Source organism: Odocoileus virginianus, chromosome 13, assembly GCF_023699985.2.
Source record: "Odocoileus virginianus isolate 20LAN1187 ecotype Illinois chromosome 13, Ovbor_1.2, whole genome shotgun sequence".
In the NCBI taxonomy this organism is placed as follows: Eukaryota; Metazoa; Chordata; class Mammalia; order Artiodactyla; family Cervidae; genus Odocoileus; species Odocoileus virginianus.
Window position 1 is genome coordinate 1,318,450 of NC_069686.1, and position 22,638 is coordinate 1,341,087.

The 22,638-nt window shown below is 37.9% G+C and overlaps 1 protein-coding gene across 3 annotated transcripts in view; it reads right to left on the reverse strand.

The window, feature by feature from the left end:
* Positions 1-1,408: 1,408 nt before the first annotated feature.
* PMS1 (PMS1 homolog 1, mismatch repair system component) overlaps positions 1,409-22,638 on the reverse strand; it is a 98,378-nt gene continuing 77,148 nt past the window's right edge. The window contains exons 10-13 of one of the 3 annotated variants that reach the window (XM_020896259.2): positions 11,550-12,032; positions 7,608-7,738; positions 2,595-2,755; positions 1,409-1,762 (exon numbers count right to left, since the gene is read on the reverse strand). In XM_020896259.2, the coding sequence (XP_020751918.2) occupies positions 1,598-1,762; positions 2,595-2,755; positions 7,608-7,738; positions 11,550-12,032 (940 nt within the window). In that variant the 3' untranslated portion in view covers positions 1,409-1,597. Of the gene's footprint in view, positions 1,763-2,594; positions 2,756-7,607; positions 7,739-11,549; positions 12,033-22,638 lie in introns of those variants that run through there. The other 2 variants (XM_070475877.1, XM_070475876.1) reach the window with 2 other exon arrangements.

Consider the following 22,638-nt stretch of genomic DNA (forward strand, 5'->3'; position numbering starts at 1 on the left):
CTGTGGTGGTGGAGAAGACTCTTTTAGAGTCCCTTGGACTGCAAGGAGATCCAACCAGTCCATCCTAAAGGAGATCAGTCCTGGGTATTCATTGGAAGGGCTGATGCTGAAGCTGAAACTCCAATACTTTGGCCACCTGATGTGAAGAGCTGACTCATTTGAAAAGACCCTGATGCTGGGAAAGTTTGAAGGCAGGAGGAGAAGGGGACGACAAAGGATGAGGTGGTTGGAGGCATCACGGACTCAATGGACATGAGTCTGAGTAAACTCCTGGAGTTGGTGATAGACAGGGAGGCCTGGTGTGCTACAGTCCACGCGGTCATAGAGTTGGACACGACTGAGTGACTCAACTGAACTGTGGGATCTGGTTTTCAAAGAACACATGCATTATGAATACTCAAATCTAAATTTTGTTAAAGATCTGTATCTTCCCATGTTCTGAGAAATTTTGATCCCACAGCCCAACAATTTCCATATAAGAAACAGCAACTTCTCAACTGTTACCCCCAAATAGAGGTAAATAACAGGATTTGAAGTTATGTTTTATCTTGTTTCTCTACATTGTTATTTCCTTACTTTTCCCCTACCCCATTCCTTTACACAAGATTGATACCTTCTGTCAGATACTCCAGGTGAACGTTTTATTTTCCCTGCAGAGCATGGAACCCCGTGTATTAGTTCAGGCTGCCACAGCAAATACTACAGACTGGACTTAAAAAGCACAACAGGCATTTTCCTATAGTTCTAGAGGCTAGAAGTCTAAGTCAAGGTGCTGACATGATTGGTTTCTGGTAAGAGCTCTACTCCTGGGTTAGAGAGGGCCACTTTTTCTCTCTGTCCAGCAGCTGGAATACGAGTTGGGATTGTTGGTGAAAGGATAACAGAGAATGAGCAAACTCTGTGGTATCTCTTCTTATAAGGGCGCTAATCCCACCAGGAGTGCCCCAGCCCCACCCTCACTACACCTAACTGCCTCTTTAAAAGGTTCATCTGCAAATGCCATCTCACTTGGGGTCAGGGCTTCACCTGAAAAATGTGGAGGATACAATTTAGTCCATGTTGTTGTCGTTCAGTCATCCAGTCACGACTCTTTGGACTGTAGCACACCAGGCCTCCCTGTCCCCACCATCTCCGGAAGTTTGCCCAATCCATGTCCCCTGCATCGGTGACAGCATCCAGGCATCTCCTCCTCTGATGCCCTCTTCTCCTGCCCTCAGTCCTTCCCAGCATCAGGGACTTTTTCAATGAGTCAGCCCTTTGAATCAGATGACCAAAGTACTGGAATCATCTGATGAGAACAGCTGACTCACTGGGCTGAGTCAACCAACCACCCAAGAACAGTTAAGTATTTTTCAATTTAGAGTTTATAACCAATAGTTATTATGAAGGTTGGTTCTTGAGAATAAAATAAATTAATAGTCTATATTAGTTTATTAATTTTCACAGTTAAAAAAATTTTTTCAATATACAAACAGGCCAGTGATTCCTTATTTACAAAACAACCATTTAACACATGATAGTACACAGATAGTTTAAACCTGATTCATTATTTTATGATCATATTGACTTCAATAGTAACAAATTTTCTTAAACATAATTATGTAGCTTCTGGAAGATGGGTTAAATGATGAAAAAATGGGCGACCATGAACACACCCTTTAATTTCATTTCTAAACTGGTGCTTCATTCTGTAGATAATATCTTGGATGTCCTCTTTTGATAAGTACATGGGTAATTGTCTAGACAGACGTACTGCTTCTCCCTGTGGAGAGAAAGCCGTACGTTTTACTGTCATATACCTGAAGCAGAAAACAGGTTTTTACTGGCAAATAGGAAGGCAGAAAATTGATTATATTCTTTAATTATTCACTCACTCAACACAACAATTATGTGCTAGTCACTGTTGTAGGTTCTATAAATACAGCAGAGAACAAGAAAAGCAACATCTTTGCTCTTCTGGTCTTCCCTTGTAGCTCAATCAGTAAAGAATCTGCCTGCAGTGCAGCAGACCCGGGTTCGACCCCTGGGTTGGCAAGATCCCCTGGAGAAGGAAATGGCAACCCACTCCAGTATCCTTGCTTGGAAAATTCCATGGACAGAAGAGCATGGGGGGCTGCAGTCCATGGGGTGGCAAAGAATCGGGCACGACTGGGCAACTAACACTTTGCTCTTCTGAAACTGACATTCTAGTGCAGAGAAGCAGAAAGATAAAAAGATAACCTAAACAAGCTAGAGGAGTGGAATGGGGTGGGAAGTGGGAGGGAGGCTCATGAGGGAGGGAGTATATGTATACCTATGACTCATTCATGTTGATGTATGGCAGAAACCAACACAACATTGTAAAGCAATTATCCTCCAATTAAAAATAAATATTTTTAAAAAAGACAAAATTTCAGCAAATAATTGCACAAAATTAAACTGAGTAATGTGATAAAGAGAGTATGGTTAGGGAAAGTTTCCTCCAGGTGACATTTAAGCAGCTTTTCCTCTTGTAAACAGATAACAAACCTTATAGGATTTTGAAATCATTTACTATTAAGAAAGAGTTAAGTATCTTAAAATCTAGCCAATCTACATAAGCTAATAATACATACCTCTAAATAACTTATCACTTTGCGAGGTCTACATTCATAAACTTCCTTTGCATTTTTGTTTAATATAGCATTAAGGATTTCTTTTAAATCCATCACTCCATAGAATGGAAGGCAATTAGCCATTCCTTCTATTTCCAAGTAGTTTTCAGCAATGGAAACTCCTAAAAGAAAAAAATAAAAAATAAAACCACATATAGTTAAATTTTGTTTAAACTGTATTCCAGAAAATGTCTAAGAAAAACAAAATCACTGTTAAAATATTTGGTGAACATTCATTAGAATCTAATATTGTCAGAAAAAGTTTTGTTTCCTAGTTGAAGAACAAATAATAATTTCCGATAGGATTTCACATTCATATTAAGTCATAAGTGCTCAAAGAAACCACATGTACTTTATATCATTTAATCTCAGATATTATTGTTCTGTTCCCTACATTTGTTTAGAACATTTCTTACTTTGGAGAGAAAATGGAGTCCCATGATATTTATTAAAATAAAACTGGCTTAAATGTTTTAACAACTGTTGATATTCAAATTCTGTCCTACTGGTTTAGTATCTAAAAGCCTGAATTATTTTGAAGATTAGTTTATCTTACAAGTTATTATAAAAATAGTTATTTTTTTCCAGCTTTATTTAGATGTGTTTGACACATAACATTGTGTAAGTTTAAGGTGCAGGAAGTGTTGATAAATATACATATAAGTTACAGAATGATTACCACTATAGTAACTTATTAATATATTAGCAGTCTGAAGAAATGAAATACTAACATTTAGTTTTTAGAATAATGTTTAAATCTGACATATTATTTGAATCTTTAACTAATTTAGTGATTAAAAATTAGCAACATCAGTGGATCTATAATGGGGTAAAATAACATTAACAACATGCATTCCCAAGCATCAAATTCAGCTTTAGAACACATTTTGATTTTTAGAAAATAGCAAAGATTTGGGTTTTTTGGCTCTATCCATGAAACAGTATTCTTAAAATTGCAGACCACAAGATGTTCCCTATAGGTAAAGAAAAAGAGATAGTCCGATGTTGGATAAGCTTATCAAAGGGAAAATTTTAAAAGAGGAGTGATGTAGCTTGAAGAGTTTCAGGTCCTGAGATGTCAATGAACCCATTCCTAACCTGCCATTTACAGACTAGTTCCTTGACCTGAATGGCAGGTGCACTGGTGGTATAATAAACAGAGTACGCATCCTAATGTTCCTCTGAGGAAACAACTGGAGAACAATACAAGAAGATACATAATCAAGTGTTCAGGGATAAAATACAGAGTTCAGTAAAGGGAGACAAAATGAGAGTCTGAGCAACCAACTGAACTTAAATGGGACTTGAAACAGGGATTAGATAGGCAAAGAGGAAGTAGCAGAATATTCCAGTAAACATCTTTTTATATATATACAGATAGTAAAGTTTATCAGTCAAGAGACTTTTCATTATTGCCAGTTCTATATTATTTGCAGTATGATTAGACTGAAACAGCTAATACTTAATACATGAATGCAGGAAAATTTTGTGGATATGGGTAAAAATTGCTATGTGCTTAGCTGCTCAGTTGTGTCTGACTTTTTACAACCCCATGGACTGTAACCTACCAGGCTCTTCTGTCCATGGGGATTCTCCAGGCAAGAATACTAGAGTGGGTTCCCATGCCCTCCTCCAGGGGATCTTCCCAACCCAGGGATTGAACCCAGGTCTCCTGCATTGCACGTGGATTCTTTTACCATCTTAAGTCACCAGAGAAGCCCGGGTATAAAGTATATGGGAACAAATGAGGAAATTGAACAATATGTTAATCTCTGTGTTTGCAGAATATAGATAAGGAAAACTTAAAGAGACATTTAGAATCATGTTCAAGAAGTTTTCATAAAATTTTGTGAAATGCTTCCCAATTTTCTGAAAATACTTTAATAAGGTCTGGTCTGACAAGCTTGCAGTTCCCAAAATGGGTACTTCTTACTGATATAGAACAAAAGCTATTCTCATTAACAGTCAAATTTCTTTAAGGTCACATTAAGAATCTTCTTCCTTCAAGCCTTATGTATTCTTCCTCTCTTTCAAGTGCTTTTATGTAAAGATGTTTTCCAGCAACTGGCAAACTGCTGATCAAAAGTTAGTCCAATATAGTAAAACTCACTAAAAGATGAGAAATAGTCTTTAAAAAAAATGACAAAAAATAATGAAGAAGAAAACAGCTAAAAAAAAAATGAAGAAAGGAAACATGAATATTTTTACCTTGATCTGTTACAGAGAAGAGAAACAATGCTGATGATAATCTGAGTAAATTCCACCCAAATCAAGTCAGCTTGCAGATGACTAGCTTATTCATTTTTATATCTCTGGTGCTATGCAAAGTACCCCACATTTATATGACTTAAAAACACTATCTACAAGTTAAGAGCTGAATGCATCCCTGAAATAGAAACTTATTGGGTAACTCAAAAACAAACATGTACCTGAAAGAGACAGGTTAATTATCCCAACTTAAACAAAAATTGCTGTGATAACATTTTTCATGAAAAAAAAAAAAGTATTTGCCACAAGTTATTTAGGAAAATAGACTAAGAAAAAAATACTTTGCTACAGACGTACATAAACTCCTTGATTCATACTTCAAATAAATTTTTAAATGTCAGAAGCCCTGAGGAAAAAAGATTTCTAGGAGGACCTAAAAAATGAGTCGTCAGTTCAGTTCAGTCACTCAGTCGTGTCCGACTCTTTGCGACCCCATGAATCGCAGCATGCCCCTGTCCATCACCAACTCCCGGAGTTTACTCAAACTCATGTCCATTGAGTCGGTGATGCCATCCAGCCATCTCATCCTCTGTCGCCCCCTTCTCCTCCTGCCCCCAATCCCTCCCAGCATCAGGGTCTTTTCCAATGAGTCAACTCTTTGCATGAGGTGGCCAAAGTATTGGAGTTTCAGCTTCAGCATCAGTCCTTCCAATCAACACCCAGGACTGATCTCCTTTAGGATGGACTGGTTTGATCTCCCCGCAGTCCAAGGGACTCTCAAGAGTCTTCCCCAATATCACAGTTCAAAAGCATCAATTTTTTGGCACTCAGCTTTCCTCACAGTCCAACTCTCACATCCATACATGACCACTGGAAAAACCATAGCCTTGACTAGATGGACCTTGTTGGCAAAGTAATGTCTCTGCTTTTTAATATGCTGTCTAGGTTGGTCATAACTTCCCTTCCAAGGAGTAAGCGTCTTTTAATTTCATGGCTGCAATCACCATCTGCAGTGATTTTGGAGCCCAACAAAACAAAGTCTGACACTGTTTCCACTGTTTCCCCCAAAAATGAGTGTAAGTCAGTTCAAATCAGAAAGGAGGCACTGAAGAATGGGAAGGGAAGAGAAAATTTAAACACATACCACTGGCATGTACTATGCTAACTGATCTTCATGAAGAAAATATATCAATTTTAATAGGAAATCAACATAAATTAAGAGCTAGGTTGTTCTTTTCCCATTTTTATTAGTTGGAGGCTAATTACTTTACAATATTGCAGTGATTTTTGCCATACATTGACATGAATCAGCCATGGATTTACATGTGTTCCCCATCCTGAACCCCCCTCCCACCTCCCTAAAGGCAGATTGCTTGGGTTCATATTCTGGTTCTATCATTAATTCTGTATACTTAAGCAAACTAAATTTCTCCTGCCTTGATGTTTCTAACTGTAAAAAATGTGCACAGTAACTGAACCATAGGCCCTTAGAAAGATCAAGTGAATTAATACATGTAATACTTACAGACTAGTGCCATGCACATAATAATTACACTTTGAGCATGGGAAGTTTAGGGGGCGAGTGGGCCAGGGGACAGTGGAATCACTCTTCCTGGAACCTTTGTGCCTCTTGATACCAGACAGAAGGCAAAGTAACAGGACAAGACTGGCCTGCGTTTGCAGATGGGCTCCTTACCACTAGCGCCACCTGGGAAGCAGGGGTAGATAGGGCAGAGGCAGTTACGTATGGAAATTATGAAAGAACAGAGAAGAGGCCAGCCAGGAAAACTGAAGTCTCCTAGCCAGATGAATTTTCCTTTTTCTCCTCACCTGGTGAATTTCCAGTAAACAAACAGTGTTATAACAGGCTTTACAGCAAAGCCTGGAACCATAAAGAAAGCTGAGCATCACAGAATTGATGCTTTTGAAATGTGGTGTTGGAGAAGACTCTTGAAGAGTCTCTTGGGCTGCAAGGAGATCAAATCAGTCAATCCTAAAGGAAATCAACACTGAATATTTACTGGAAGGACTGATGCTGAAGCTGAAGCTCCAATACTTTGGCCACCTGATGTGAAGAACTGACTCACTGAAAAAGACCCTGATGCTGGGAAAGACTGAAGGCAGGAAGAGAAGGGGACCACAGAGGATGAGATGGTTGGATGGCATCACCGACTTGATGGACATGGGCTTGAGTAAACTCCAGGAGTTGGTGATGGACAGGGAACCCTGGCATACTGCAGTCCATGGGGCTGCAAAGAGTCAGACAACGACTCAGTGACTGAACGGAACTGATAGCAAAGCCATGGAAGCAAATCATTCACTCTCCAAACAGTAATACTGCTGATGTTAGACACCTCATTGGGAAAACAAGTAAATCATTTTAGAAAAGAAAAAGAGATGTCCAATTTTGTTAGCTGATTCCAGTATTCTACATGTTTATTTCTGCTTCATCAGCTAAGGAGTATTTAATAATTTAGTTAGACACAGCAGGCAGTATGCATGTTGTGAAAAAGAATGGCAAAAATTATAGTTGCTAGTTAGTTATGAAAATGCTAAACATAAAGCAATGGACTGAAAGATATGCCAAACTTGCTTGTTTCAGGCAGAAGTGACCTTTTGGAAATACACTGTTTTTATACAGCTGACATTATACTTTTGGTAAGACAAAACCATGCCATCATATCTGTAAACTATGAAACCCAAAAGTAACTTTTGGAACAAGATTTATTTTTCTGACTCGGGAAATATTAAACCACAGTATCATACCTGGTGTCAATTTTATCTTGAAACCATTTGCTGTAAGACGAGGATCGGACAGGTAAATTGATCCACTGTATCTCTGGTCATCTGCTGTCATTTTCTGTAAAATCTCTAAATAATGGGATCCATTAAAAAGACTGAAAAAGAAATTATGGCCCTTTAACTTCTTAAATATTTTAAGTGACATAAGAGAATTTATGGAAAAAAGTTAATCTGAAAGTCCTTTAAAAAGTGTTATTATCAGTAACCAAAATACAACGGTGTAAGAAGCCCGGTAAGGAACTTCACTGCTTTTACATTTGCTTAATACTTCATAGAGGACTTCTGCCTACAGTGCAGGAGACCTGGGCTCAATTCCTGGGTGGGGAAGATCCTCTGGAGAAGGAAATGGCAATCCACTCCAGTACTCTTGCCTGGGAAATCCCGTGGGAGAAGCCTGGTAGGCTACAGTCCATGGGGTCGCAGAGTCAGACATGACTGAGCAACTTTACTTCAATACTTCATAGACCTACCACATACAGAGTACAGAAAGGAAGAAGAGACACAAAAGCCAGTTTCTATCTTCTGCAACTTTACAAACTAAATGTGAAATTTAAAAAGTGCTTTTGATATAATACAAATGAAAACTTTATTTATAAATAATGTCACTTTACACCTTAATTTACACAGACACAATATACTGTCAAGTTATTGATGCAGTCCACCTTGCATAATATTCTGTCGTTAGTCTTCTTCAATAAGAAGATGATAAGCATGTAACCTTTTCTCCCAGGAACTTAAAAATTTAATAATTCAGGACTTTGGAGAGATTCCTCCTGTATACTATAGGCATGATATGTTTGCCAAAGGTGGCCTATGACATGGTTCTGAGTGGTAAAAGCATTAAACAAAATTTTGAGGTGGTGAAAGATTATCTAGGGCAGAAATTAACCTTTCATATTGGTTTCAGGCCTGCTCAGGGTGCTTCATAACATGTTATACACAATAACGTCTGTTGACACCCACCATATGGTAGGTGTGTAAGGCACTGTTCCACATTCTATCTGGTGCAGGATGATAAGCTGCTACTTGTTCATTAAAATCCTGAACTCCTCGAAAAAGTCAATGAATAGATAATGTCTTTGCTTATCACCTCTGAGAGGCTGAGGAGAGCAGATACCGCAGAGAGGAGAACTCTGGCCATACAGCAGAGGTGCTGTGTCTGACGCAGCCCAGTGTTCAGAAGACCAATCTGAGAGCCGGCAGTGGTGCAGTGGCGGTGGGGATGACACAGTACAGAAAGCAGTGGTGCAGGACCCACAGTTGTGTCAAGACTGGAGTCTCACACACGCCACTTACATACTGACTTATGAACCTTGGTGAGGTACTTGACGCTTCTGTACTTGTTTCCTCATTAAAATGTGGATACCTCTCATTAGGCTACTGTGAAGGTGAGATCACGAAAGCAAAAAGCTTAGGGAAGTTCCTATCATACAGTAAGAGTGCAATAAATATTAGCCATTTTTGTGATTATTATTGAGCTCTCACTTTGTATTTTATAGATCTCTAAATTATTCTGTTGAGAGATAAACGATACAACCTGCATTAGAAATCTGATGCAAAAATAGTCCAACACATAATTATCCTATTTATGACTTAGTTTTTAAAAACTTATTATGATGGGGATGTTACATTTCAGAAGAAAGGGGAAAACAATTTTGGATGAAGTTTTTCTGCTATTCAAATATGAAAGACTATTCTCAGGTTGTATGGACCCAAATAATAATTTTAATGTAATTTTTAATCTATATACTGTATTTTAATAGTTTTAATGTATAACAGAAATCATAAAGAAAAATATTTTTAAAAACCTGTAATTCATACAAGCACAAAAAGATTTTTGATATAAATAAAAATTTACAAACATCATTTAGAAAAGCAATCAAGTATAAAATTTCAAATACACTCTAGCTCTTAAGGGAAGAGAGAGAAAAGTACTGTCAAATTTTGTAACTGTTTTAATTAAACGTAAGGGTGTATTAATTCTTTTAAATTCTTCCTTTCACAATTTCCTAAGCCAGATTAAAGAGAATACTGTGAAAGACACTGGACTTTAGTCACTGTGATTACTACTGCAGTATTCTCTTTAAACTGGCTCAGGAATTTGTCAAAGGAAGAATTTTAAAAAATTAATACACCCTTAGGTTTAATTAAAACAGTTAAAAAATTTGACAGTACTTTTCTCTCTTTTCCCTTAAAAAGAGCTAGAATGTATTTGAAATTTTATACTCAAAGACAGCTTTATCAAATATTTTTCTGTTTCTAGCCCTGTTTTTCTTTCTGGAGGAAGTGTCTGTAGTAACACAAGGGTTTGAACACATTTTTAAAATGAGTTTTGATTTATTTCTGTACGTTCTGATACAGAACTTTGTCCTACAAAACAAACTCACATCTTTTAAATTTTAGGTTACCTCCTTTATCATAACTTCTTCTACCTATATAAGGCTAAAAAAAGAAACCTTAAGTATAAAAAAGTGAAATGTTAGTATTTTAGTTAATAGCTATTTGTTTTAAGAAAAAACAATTTGCTCATGTAGGATATGAATAGGAAATACCCCATTTTATAATCTATAATAATATTAGTGCAGGCAATAATCATCAGTGGTTAAAACCATTATGGAAAAGTTAACCGGGAACTTGAAGGTGGAATGTCAGGTTGTCAGTAGCTCATTTCAGTTCAGTCGCTCAGCTGTTTCCAACTCTGCGACCCCACGGACTACAGCACACCAGGCTTCCCTGAACCCAGTGATGAGTGCCTTTTGATGTGACGGAATATGAAGCACAAAGCATCACCTATTAAGCAGTCTTACCAGAAAGTATAATCTAAATCTATTCAATCCTCCTGAACTAATATCCATTTAAAAATGGGAGAGGGAAAAACAAGTTAAACATCACCACAAGGAAACAAGACAGACCAATAGAGATGGGATATTCTAACAAGTAAGTGACTTAAGTATCCAGAATGAGTTAATGGTATGATATTAGAAAAGATTTAAAATACATAACAAAATGTAATGGCTGGACCTGGGTTAGATGTAAATTAATATAAAAAATACAAAAACACATTTTGAGACAATGAGAAACAATTCCAATGAATTAGTATTGTGTAGGGTATGAAATGGCGACCCACTCCAGTATTCCTGCCTGGAAAATCCCATGGACGGAGGAGCCTGGTGGGCTGCAGTCCACAGGGTTGCAAAGAGTCGGACACGACTGAGCGACTTCACTTTCACTTTTCACTTTATGCACTGGAGAAGGAAATGGCGACCCACTCCAGTGTTCTTGCCTGGAGAACCCCAGGGATGGGGGAGCCTGGTGGGCTGCCGTCTATGGGGTCACACACAGTCAGACACGACTGAAGCAACTTAGCAGCAGCAGCAACAGGGTATGAAAAAAGGCATTGTAGCTAAGTAAGAAAATGGCCACTTTAGCGATACACTGAAAACTCTTTTAGGTGGGAATCATTCTAAATTCTTTAACAAAAGGAAAAACATACATGTGCATATATAAATGTCAAGGACAGACAGAGGAAATGTGGGAAAATCCTGGTAACTATTGATAAAGGCAATTACTGTATAACTCTATGTTGGTATATGTTTGAAATGTTAAAACAGACTACACAATGAAGAAGTGCCGTGGCAATCCCATGTCAGAATTACCCTGGGGAAGTTACTAATGTACGGGTGGTGGGGGACTGAGCTTACTATTTATTAAGTGCAGAAATAAACTATCTAGAATAGTCTAAAATTATTTAAAAGCAATTAATTCTACTAAATATTAGAAATCAAATTATACAGTTTCTTTAAATAAATATCACTTTTCCATACTAGGGAATCCAACCTTTCACCTTCAATTTCAATTAGTAAATGTTTTAAATTTAAGAGTAAAAAAAAAATTACTTCACCATACCTCTCTGTTAATATAATTGGTTTTTCCAGTGGCTCTGCAGGAAGTTTGTGATTCTCAAGAAGTCTTTTAAATAGCAGAGCTTCTTCCACTCTGTATGGATTTAACAACATTATCTCTGTTTTGGATGTAATTAGCCATGCGTCAGGAAACTTGAGATTATGGATCAAGCAAAATTCGTCCTTTTCTTCTGAGTCAAATTTCTTCTGTGTATCAAAATTCTTTTTTAAGTTTTCCATAGAGAAGGAGATCTGAACTATTTTAATGTTTTGGTTCTTTTTTTTTTCAATTTGGGCCTGAAAGAGCTCATCAAGTTTTGGCTGATTGGATAGTGAAGTATTCGACTTGTGCTTCTGTGCCAAATGCCAAACACTGGTGTGTTTCATCTTTTTTTTGCCATCTTTTAATACTTGTGACTCCTGTTCCATGGCTCTCTTGATTTGCTTATTGTATCTTTCCAAGTCTTTAGTAGCTTTCTCTTCATATCTATGAATAGATATAAAAATGATCTAATAAAGTCATAATGAGAAATATATTAACCATCTGAAGTAAATGTTATAAAAAATAAAGAGGTGGCATTCCAGGCACAGTAATGCAAAGGGGCTCATATTGCACTAACCCACCCATATATAATCATGATAAGCTGTGAACAAAACAAAGAAATCAAGTATTTAATACGGGCACTGAAGAGTACTGAAAAGCAAGAGAATTTGGAATGGATTCAACCCTTGCAGAGATCCACATTTATACCACTTTTAACCAGATGCAGTCCCCAGCATTATGGAAGAATAACAAGACCTCAGTCAGAAAGCTGAACTCATAATAGACTGAGTTATCAGAGCATAGAACCCCCTGCTTTGAAAACAACTTGAAATTGAGGAAGAAAATCTCAGAAAATCCTATGTGTGAGAATCTAGAGGAAAGTAAGCACTAGACCCTAAATGAACTAAACAGAGATTTCAATAGCTGCCTGCTGCAAAAGAAAGAAGAGTTTGGAGTTTAAGTTTCACATAATTAGATGACTTGGGGAACAGTTTGTGCTTTCAATTAAAATTGGAGAAGGGCTACTTCTTAGGGAAAAATCACACAACTATATTCTAGAACTAAGGAAGTTGCCCTAAGACTAACAGTAAAATTTAAAGTCTTTGCCTAAAGGAAGTATAAAACAAAGCCTCCCCAAGCTCCAGGTGACCTGTCACACTTAACTGTGTGACAGAACAAAACCCAGTATTTTTCAGAAGATAACAGAACACAACAGAACCCAGGGTTTCTGCAACGTATCCTCAAAAATGTCCATTATACAAGCAAAACATAACACTCAAGCAATAAAACAGGACAATGTGAGTTATGGGAAAGAGAAAAAAATGAACAGTAGAAATCATCTTCAAGATGACATGCTGCTGCTGCTAAGTCGCTTTAGTCGTGTCCAACTCTGTGCGACCCCACAGACGGCAGCCTACTAGGCTCCATCATCCCTGGGACTCCATGCAAAAATACTGGAGTGGGTTGCCATTTCCTTCTCCAATGCATGAAAGTGAAAAGTGAAAGTGAAGTGGCTCAGTCGTGCCCCACTCTTAGCAACCCCATGGACTTCAGGCTCCTCCATCCATGGGATTTTCCAGGCAAGAGTACTGGAGTGGGTTGCCATTGCCTTCTCTACAAGATGACATAGATGTTTGAATTTCAAACAAATATTTAATAGATTTTTGACAGTCGAGTCATGGTAGAGAGTTTTGACAAACATGGTTCACTGGAGAAGGGAATTGCAAACCAGTATTCTTGCCCGGAGAACTCCATGAACAGTATGAAAAGGCAAAAAAGACGTAACACCGGATGATGAGCCCTCCAGGTCAGTAGGTGTCTAATATGCTACTGCACAAGAGGGGAGAAATAGTTCCAGAAAGAATAAAGAGGCTGGACCAAAGTGGAAATGATGCTCCACTATAGATGTGTCTGTTGGTGAAAGTAAACTCTGATGCTATAAAGATTGCATAGGTTTTTAGAATGTTAGGTCAATGAATCAGGGTAAATTGCACATGGTCAACCAGGGCTTCCCTGGTAGATCAGCTGGTAAAGAATCTGGCCACAATGCAGGAGACCTGAGTTCCATCCCTGGGTTGGGAAGATCCCCTGGATAAGAGAAATGCTAGCCACTCCAGTATTCTGGCCTGGAGGATTTCACTGAGTGTACAGTCCATGGGGTCACAAAGAGTCGGACATGACTGAGCAACTTTCACAAGCAGGAGATGGCAAGAGTAAACCTCAACATATTAGGAATCAGTGAACAAAAATGGACAGGAATAGGTGAATTTAATTCAGATAACCATTTTATCTACTACTGTGGCCAAGAATCCCTGAGAAGAAATGGAGTAGCCGTCATAGTCAACAAAAGAGCTTGAAATGCCCTAGTATTTGAGTGCAATGTCAAAAATGACAGAATGAACTTAGTTCATTTCCAAAGCACACAATTCAGCAACACAATACTCCAAGTCTATGCCCCAACCACTAATGCCAAAGAAGCTGAAGTTGAACAGTTATACGAAGACCTACAAGACCCTCTAGAACACCAAAAAAATGTCCTTTTCACAACAGGGAACTAGAATGCAAAAGTAGGAAATCAAGAGATACCTGGAGTAATAGGCAAGTTTGGCCTTGGAGTACAAAATGAAGCAAGGCAAAGGCTAACAGAGGTTTGCCAAGAGAACACACTGGTCATAGCAAACACCCTCTTCCAACAACACAAGAGACAACTCTACACATGGACATCACCAGACAGTCAATACTGAAAAAAGACTGATTATTTTCTTTGCAACAAAGATGGAGAAGCTCATACAGCTAGCAAAATCAAGACTAGAAGCTGACTGTGGCTCAGATCACAACCTCCTTATTGCAAAATGCAGACTTAAGTTGAAGAAAGTAGGTAAAACCACTAGACCATTCAGGGATGACCTAAATCAAATCCCTTACGATTATACAGTGGAAGTGACAAATAAGATTACTCAAGGAATTAGATCTGACAGAAAGCCTGAAGAACTGTGGATGGAGGTTCATAACATTGTAGAGAAGGCAGTAACTAAAACCATACCAAAGAAAGAGAACTGCAAAAAAGGAAAGTGGTTGTTTGAGGAGTCCTTAAAACAGCTGAGAAAAGAAGTGAAAGGCAAAGAGAAAGGGAAAGATATACCCAGATGAATGCAGAGTTCCAGAGAATAGCAAGGAGAGATAAAAAAAAAAAGATTTCTTAAATGAACAATGCAAAGAAATAGAAGAAAACAACAGAATGGGAAATACCACAGATCTCTTCAAGAAAATTAGAGATACCAAGGGAACATTTCATGACAAAGATGGGTACAATAAAGGACAAAAATTGTATGGACCTAAAAGCAGCAGAAGATATTAAGAAGAGGTGGCAAGAATACACAGAAATATACAAAAAAGATCTTCATGACCCAAATAACCATGATGATGTGATCACTCATCTAGAGCTAGACATCCTCGAGTGTGAAATCAAGTGGGTGGGCCTTAGGAAGCATCACTACAAACAAAGCTAGTAGAGATGATGGAATTTCAGCTGAGCTATTTCAAATCCTAAAAGATGATGCTGTGAAAATGCTGCTCAATATACCAGCAAATTTGGAAAACTCAGCAATGGCCACAAGATTGGAAAAGGTCGGTTTTCATTCCAATCCCAAAGAAAAAGGCAATGCCAAAGAGTGTTCAAACTACTGTACAAGGCTCATTTCACATGTCAGCAAAGTAATGCTCAAAATCTTTCAAGCTAGGCTTCAACAGTACATGAACCAAGGACTTCCAGATGTACAAGCTGGATTTAGAAAAGGCAGAGGAACCAGAGATCAAACTGCCGACATCCACTGGATTACAGAGAAAGCAAGGGAATTCCAGAAAAACACCTACTTCTGCTTCATTGATTATGCTGAAGTCTTTGACTGTGTGGATCACAACAAACTGTGGAAAATTCTTGAAAAGATGGGAATACCTGCCCACCTTACCTGCCTGAGAAACTTATATGCAGGTCAAGAAGCAACATTTACAACTGGATATGGAATAATGGACTGGTTCCAAATTCGGAAACAAGTACATCAAGGCTGTATATTGTCACCCTTTTTATTTGAGTTCTATGCAGAGTACATCATGTGAAATGCTGGGCTGGATGAATCACAAGCTGGAATCAAGACTGCCAGAAGAAACATCAATAACCTCAGATATGCAGATGACACCTCCCATATGGCAGAAAGTGAAGAGGAACTAACAAGCCTCTTGATGAGGGTGACAGAGGACAGTGAAAAAGCTCAAAAACTCAATGTTCAAAAAACGAAGATCATGGCATCCTGTCCCATCACTTCATGGCAAACAGATGGTGAAAAAGTGGAAACAGTGGCAGATTTTATTCTCTTGGGCTCCGAAATCACTGCAGACAGTGACTGCAGCTATGAAATTCAGACAATTGCCCCTTGGAAGAAAAGCTATGACAAACCTACTCAGTGTATAAAAAGAAGTGATATCAGATTGCTGACAAAGGTATAGTCAAAGCTATGCCTTGCCTCAGGTATATTATGGTAAATTAAGGATGTATAATATATTCCCCAAAGCAAAAAATCTGGCAAAGCCAATAAAGGAATTCAAAATTAAATATGAAATTATATTCATGCAGCCCTAAAGAGGCGTCTCTCTCCCCAAACAAGGAGGAACTGAGAAACAAAACTGAGAAAGAACAGGAAAACTGGTAGACCAAAACAAAACCATATCAATTATTACATTACACAGACTATTGCATTTGGAAGTCAGAGACCAGCAGACAGAATTTGAAAAGCAAAATTCAGAGGTGCAAAGGTGTGGCCAACAAAGTAGAGTAGGAAGATCCTGAGCTCATCTCCTCCCATACATGTGTGCTCAGTCACTTTAGTCACGTCTGACTGTCTGCCACCCTATGGACTGCAGCCCACCAGGCTCCTCTGTCCGTGCGATTCTCCAGGCAAGAATACTGGAGTATCTGCCCTCCTCCAGAAGATCGCCTGCCATAGGCACAACAAAATTACAAGTATAGTCCACGGGGTTGTAAAGAGTAAGACATGACTGAGTGACTAATACACACACACACACAGTAATTATCAATTAGAATGAACTAAAGACAACTAAAGACCAGCAGAGAATTTCTACAACTAAAGACAGAAAGAAGTAACCACAATGGCATGTGTGGGAGGAACAGTCATGGTATAATCAAGACCCATAACCCTGGAATGCGTGTGTGCTCAGTCACTAAGTCATGTCCGACTCTGCCACCCCATGGACCATGATCTTCTGTCTATGGGATTTTCCAGGCACGAATATTGGAGTGGATTGCCATTCCCTCCTCAAAGGGATCTTCCCCACCCGGGGATTGAACCTGCGTCTCCTGCTTTGGTGGGTGGATTCTTTACCACTGAGCCACCAGAGAAGCTCTGACCCACCAACAGGAGGATAATATTCATCACATTAGAAGCACAGGCTCCAAGCCCCACACAGGGATCCCTTGCTCAGGGGCCTGCACAAGAAGAGGGGCCCAGAGTGTATGGCTCTGAAGGTTAGTGCGGCTTACTTTCAAGAGAGTCAGAGGGCTGAAGGAAATTCCACTCTAAAATGGCACATACAGGATCTCATATACTCCAAGATACAGGGCAGAAGTAGCAATGTGAAAGGAGCTGGGTTGGACAGATAGTTTGAAAGTAAAGGAATGTTGGGACTCTGTGGGAGAAGGCGAGGGTGGGATGTTCTGAGAGAATAGCATTGAAACAAGTATACTATCAAGGGTGAAACAGATCAACAGCCCAGGCTGAATATATGAGACAAGTGCTCAGGGCTGGTGCACTGGGAAGACCCAGAGGGATCGGATGGGGAGGGAGGCAGGATGGGGGATCGGGATGGGGAACACATGTAAATCCATGCCTGATTCATGTCAGTGTACGGCAAAAACCACTACAATACTGTAAAGTAATTAGCCTCCAACTAATAAAAATAAATAAAAAAAGAAAGTAAAGGAATGGAAAAGATAAACCATGCAAATTGTAAGCATAAAAAAAGAGCAGCTATAGTAATATAACAGAAATCAATTTCAAAACAAGAAGTAATACCACAGATTAAAGAAGAACATGCTATAATCACAAAAGGGTTCATTAGGAAGGTAAACCAATCACAAATATGCATGGATCTAAGAAAACAGTTTCAAATTATGAGAAGCAAAAACTTACAGATCTAAAAGTAGAGACGCATCCAGAATCACAGTTGGGGACTTTAGTGCCCCTCCCTTAGGAAATGACAGTTAGACCAAAATACAAAAATAAGTAAAGCCTTAAGAACATTTTAGTACCAACTATCTTGACTTAATTTGTCACTTTAGCACACTACATCCAACTATAGAATTCAGATTCTTTTTAGATGTCCATTCTTCAAGATATGCTGCTGGGCTTGATTCTCAAATTTCAAAAGATTTAAATCTAACAGCATTTTACCTGTCCATGATAAAATTAATAAATTAGTGGACTTCCCAGGTGGCACAGTGGTAACAAATCTGCCTGCCAACGCAGGAGACAAAAAAGATGCGGGTTTGTTTCCTGGGTCGGGAAGATCCTCTGAGGTAGGAAATGGCAACTCACTCCAGTATTCTTGCCTGGAAAATCCCACAGATGGAGAAGCCTGGTGGGCTACAGTCTAAGAGGTCACAAAGAGTAAGACATGACTAAGCTACTCATCACACACAGCACAGCAATACGATATTTAGAAAAACTCCAAATATTCAGAAACTAAACAACACAGCTTAATTAATAATATCCAGAATCTGGAAAGAACATAATTTTAATCAGCTGGAGACTGAGAAAACAAATTGTGGTATACTTACACAACTGAGTACTATTCATCAATTAAAAAGAATAAAGTATATGGATACATTCAACAAACATGAATGAAAACCTCAAAAACATTTTGTTGGGGGAAGCTGGACACAAAGAAGTACATATCATTATGATTTTATATATAAGAAGTTCAAGTACTGGCAAAACGAAACTAATGTGACAGAAATCAAAATAGTGGCTGCAAGTGATGACTGGCTTATAGGTGACATTAATGAACCTTCTGGGCTGAAGATGCTCTGTATTTTGTTTGTGGTGGTGGTTTCATCGGTGTGCGCACGTGAAAACGCACTGAACTATCTACATACAATTCAGATCTATGCACTTCACAGCAGCTAAATTTTACCCAGTTTTAAAAATCATTTAAGGTACAGGAAACTAAAAAGGAAAAAAAAAAAAAAAAAAATTAAATAAAATAAGGAGTCAATTTTAGACCTGAAGAATTCCTTAAATATGTGGTGTAACATCAACATAGAAGAAACGATGCTCTGAGCACAACAAAACTTACATACATTTGGTAATCATATTGTTGTTTAGTCACTAAGTCCTGTCCTACTCTTGTAAGCCCATGGACTAGCCCGCCAGGCTCCTCTGAACATAGGATTTCCCAGGCAAGAATAGTGGAGTGGGTTGCCATTTCCTTCTCCTGGGGCTCTTCCCGACCCAGGAATCAAAGCCACTTCTCCTGCATTGTGCAGGAGGATTCTTTACCACTGAGCCACTATGGAAGCCCTAGTAATTATATACTAATAAAATTAAGGTCAGTCTAATAGTAACGCTCGAAATAAAAATTCTATGATTGAATTTATAATTTAGTTTTATAGCTAAATGTTAATTTTTTCAGTTACTATTTCTCATTTTAGAGTCAGCAATTTAAAAAAAAAAAGTTCAAATAAACTGAATGCAAAGATCCAAGATAATGGACCTTTTAAAATTATACTGGGTTAAAAAGTTAAATGATCTTTTCTATTCTGATTAATAATAACAGGGATAAAATGAACTTCTAGGGCCAAAAACAGTCTTGTATAGTTATATTATCCCTTTTCTACTGGTCTCACTCTCAGAGTTTCCAATTCTCCATACACAGGCTGAGTTTGGGCAGTAGTGTTTTTAGAGAGCTCCATGGCTGATTCTAATACAAATCTAGAACTAAAAACCGCTATTTGTATTCAGCAAATTGTACTGGCTAAGAGCATAGACCTCAGAGACAGACTGCCTGGCTTGTCTTTGCCATTTAGCAGCTGAACACAATGAATTAACTTTCCTGTGTTTCAGTAGGCTCATCCGTAATGTCTAGATAATATACATCTTAAATACTTCATAGCTTTGATGTGAGGAATAAAATGGGTTAAGATGTTTTAGGTACTTAGAATAGTTCCTGGAACCTAGTAAATGATAATAAATACATGGCATCATTATTTTCTATCAAGAAACACCTATCTTATAATGAATGGGGCACACAGTTGATTAAAGACTGGTAATTATTTAAGCAACCTTGCTAGAAAGGTTTTTAAATGCATTTTTAAATGCAGACTAGAGAACGTAATTCTGATCTTTAGAAACTCTTTTAAGAAACTGGTTGAGTTCTATTGTAGGTAACATACATACGTTTTAAAGAAGAAATTTGAATAGGTATGTATTAGAAAATAAAAACAATACTATTGGGAGAATGGTATTAAATGTAGAAAGTGAGACTAAGACACAAGAGACATGCACACTGTGTAGTTTGTACTCAGTATGTATTTGCTGAATAAAGAAATATTAGCTGGATAAGAATGTAAAAAAAAAGACTTTATTTCACTATAAACTAGGTAAATGAAAAATGCTTCTTATAGTTGCTGACTAGGCAGGCCATGTTCATAATTATTAATGTTATTTTCTTCCATTTCCACTTAGAATCTGAAATTCTAAGTTACAATGCACAAAGTTTTCAATATAGTTTACCTTCAATTAGTACTATAAATATGTATTTTTAGCCCCTGGAGATTCAAATTCAAATTTTTCTCCTACAGTGGAGTGAGTTCAAAATGAAGGTTACCATTTGTAATTAATTATAATGTGCAAATTTTCACACATGATACTAATCTTTTGATTTATTCAAGAAGTCAATTTAATTAGTCCCTTGGGAAATATAAAAAGTTATGTCCAAAGGAATATTAAGTAAATATTAAGTAAAAACAGCTGTTATCTTTGACTTTATGTCATTAAGGGATTTAGTAATAACTTAAATGAAAAATACTAATTCTGATTTATCACTAATCAACTCAAGTGTCTCTGTCTCAAGATTACATGTAATTACAAAGTTTATTTACCATTTTCAATATTATCCCAATTACAATATTATTCTTAGTTATTCTAAGTAGAAATATATTCATGGCTACTACAAACAAAAGTTCAAGTCAACTGACTGAGATACTAGTAGGAGGACAAAGTGGTTTCTAATCCACTAGAGGAAAAGAGAGGAAAGCAAGGTGGGGTGGGGTGGGGAGAGGAATCTAGAAAGGAAAAAATTTAAAATGTAGGAACCTTCTAGTGTAAGTCTATCCTAAGCTGTTGGTAGAAAATCCTGATCCTAGGTATTATTCAAAACTCTTCAAATCTTCCATGATCTGACCTGACTGGATCCCAGGATCTTTGTTTTTGGTAACCATTCCCTTCTCCAGAGGATCTTCCCAACCCAGGGATTGAACCCAGGTCTCCTGCATTGCAGACGGATTCTTTACTGGCTGGGCCACCAGGGAAGCCCTTTACCACACTCCCTCATAATACATTCCTGTCATAAAGGGCATCTTTCCATTCCTCAACACTGTCTTCCTTCGAGCTGTTCTACACAGAAAATCCTCTACACCATCCTGATCAATTTCTATTCAGGAAATATCTCCTGTCCTATAGGTATGATTAAGTCTAACTGCTAAGTGTTTTCATAACTCTTGCTTCTTTAAGATTGCACTTTGATTAGTGAAAGTATGTTTTATTTATCATTTATCACTGTATCTGAAATGATTAGCTAGAGTACACGGGCCTTGTACACAGAATGTTCTCAGTATTTCCTGAAAGTGAAAGTGAAGTTGCTCAGTCCGACTCTGCAACCCATGGAGCCTACCACACTCCTCCATCCATGGGATTTTCCAGGCGAGAGACCTGGAGTGGGTTGCCATTTCCTTCTCCAGGGGATCTTCCCAATCCAAGGATTGAACCAGGGTCTCCTGCATTGTAGACAGATGCTTTACTGTCTGAGCCAGGGAAGCCTAAGTATTTCCTAATTGAAAGAAATAAGGAAAGAAAAGACAGGAGAGGAAAGGAAGAGAAGGAAGAAAGAAAAAAGGGAGGAAAAAGGATGGGGAAAAAAAATGGAAACAAGAGAAAAAAGAAAAGAAAAAGAATAGACGGAAGGACTGATTATCTGTAGGAGACTGCTCTCAGATTCCTTAGCACTCCTTGTAGAACTTAAGACCATGGAAAAGAATTCTAAGGTAAAGACGAGAAGAGAAATGGTAGTTAATGCAATTCCTGAGTGTTAAACATCTCTGCTCTACCTTTTCACTAATCATGATTTTCAACCTGGTCTGCCATGATTGTCAGACTCTGGCTCTGGAAGATTCTAATAGAGCTTTCTGTGACATGTACTAAGCTCTCTGATCCCAAGAAACCTAAATTTTCTCCACAAGGTTGCTATTTCTGACCTCCAAATTAAATTTAATCTTGAATAAGCAAATGAAAAATAATGTCAATCACAAGAGAGGAATTTCCTTTCACAGATTAAAAACTCTAACATCATGAACATTATTTATTATATGCTAGTCATTTATAACACATAATAAATCTTATTTAATTCTCACAACAACCCAAAGTTACTGTGCACACATTTTTACATAATGCTAGAAAAGAGAGGAACTGAGGTTTGAACCCAGGTGTAGCTTCAGAGGTCTTCAACAATGCTTTTCTGTTTACCTTATGGCAATAAGAGAAAACTTTGAATTCCAGAATACTGCCTGATCATTTTTAGATGAGGTCTATTAACCATAACCCTTAAATCTTAACACCTTGGGGTCTGCAAGGAGAAACAATGCTGAAACCAGGGTAATAACTACTGTTTTGAGGCTGAAAGGGAATAGCTACCTTGAGTTGCTGCACTGTACCTACTTCCATTAGAACTGGGAACACCTATGCTTTTTTTTGTCTAATCAATG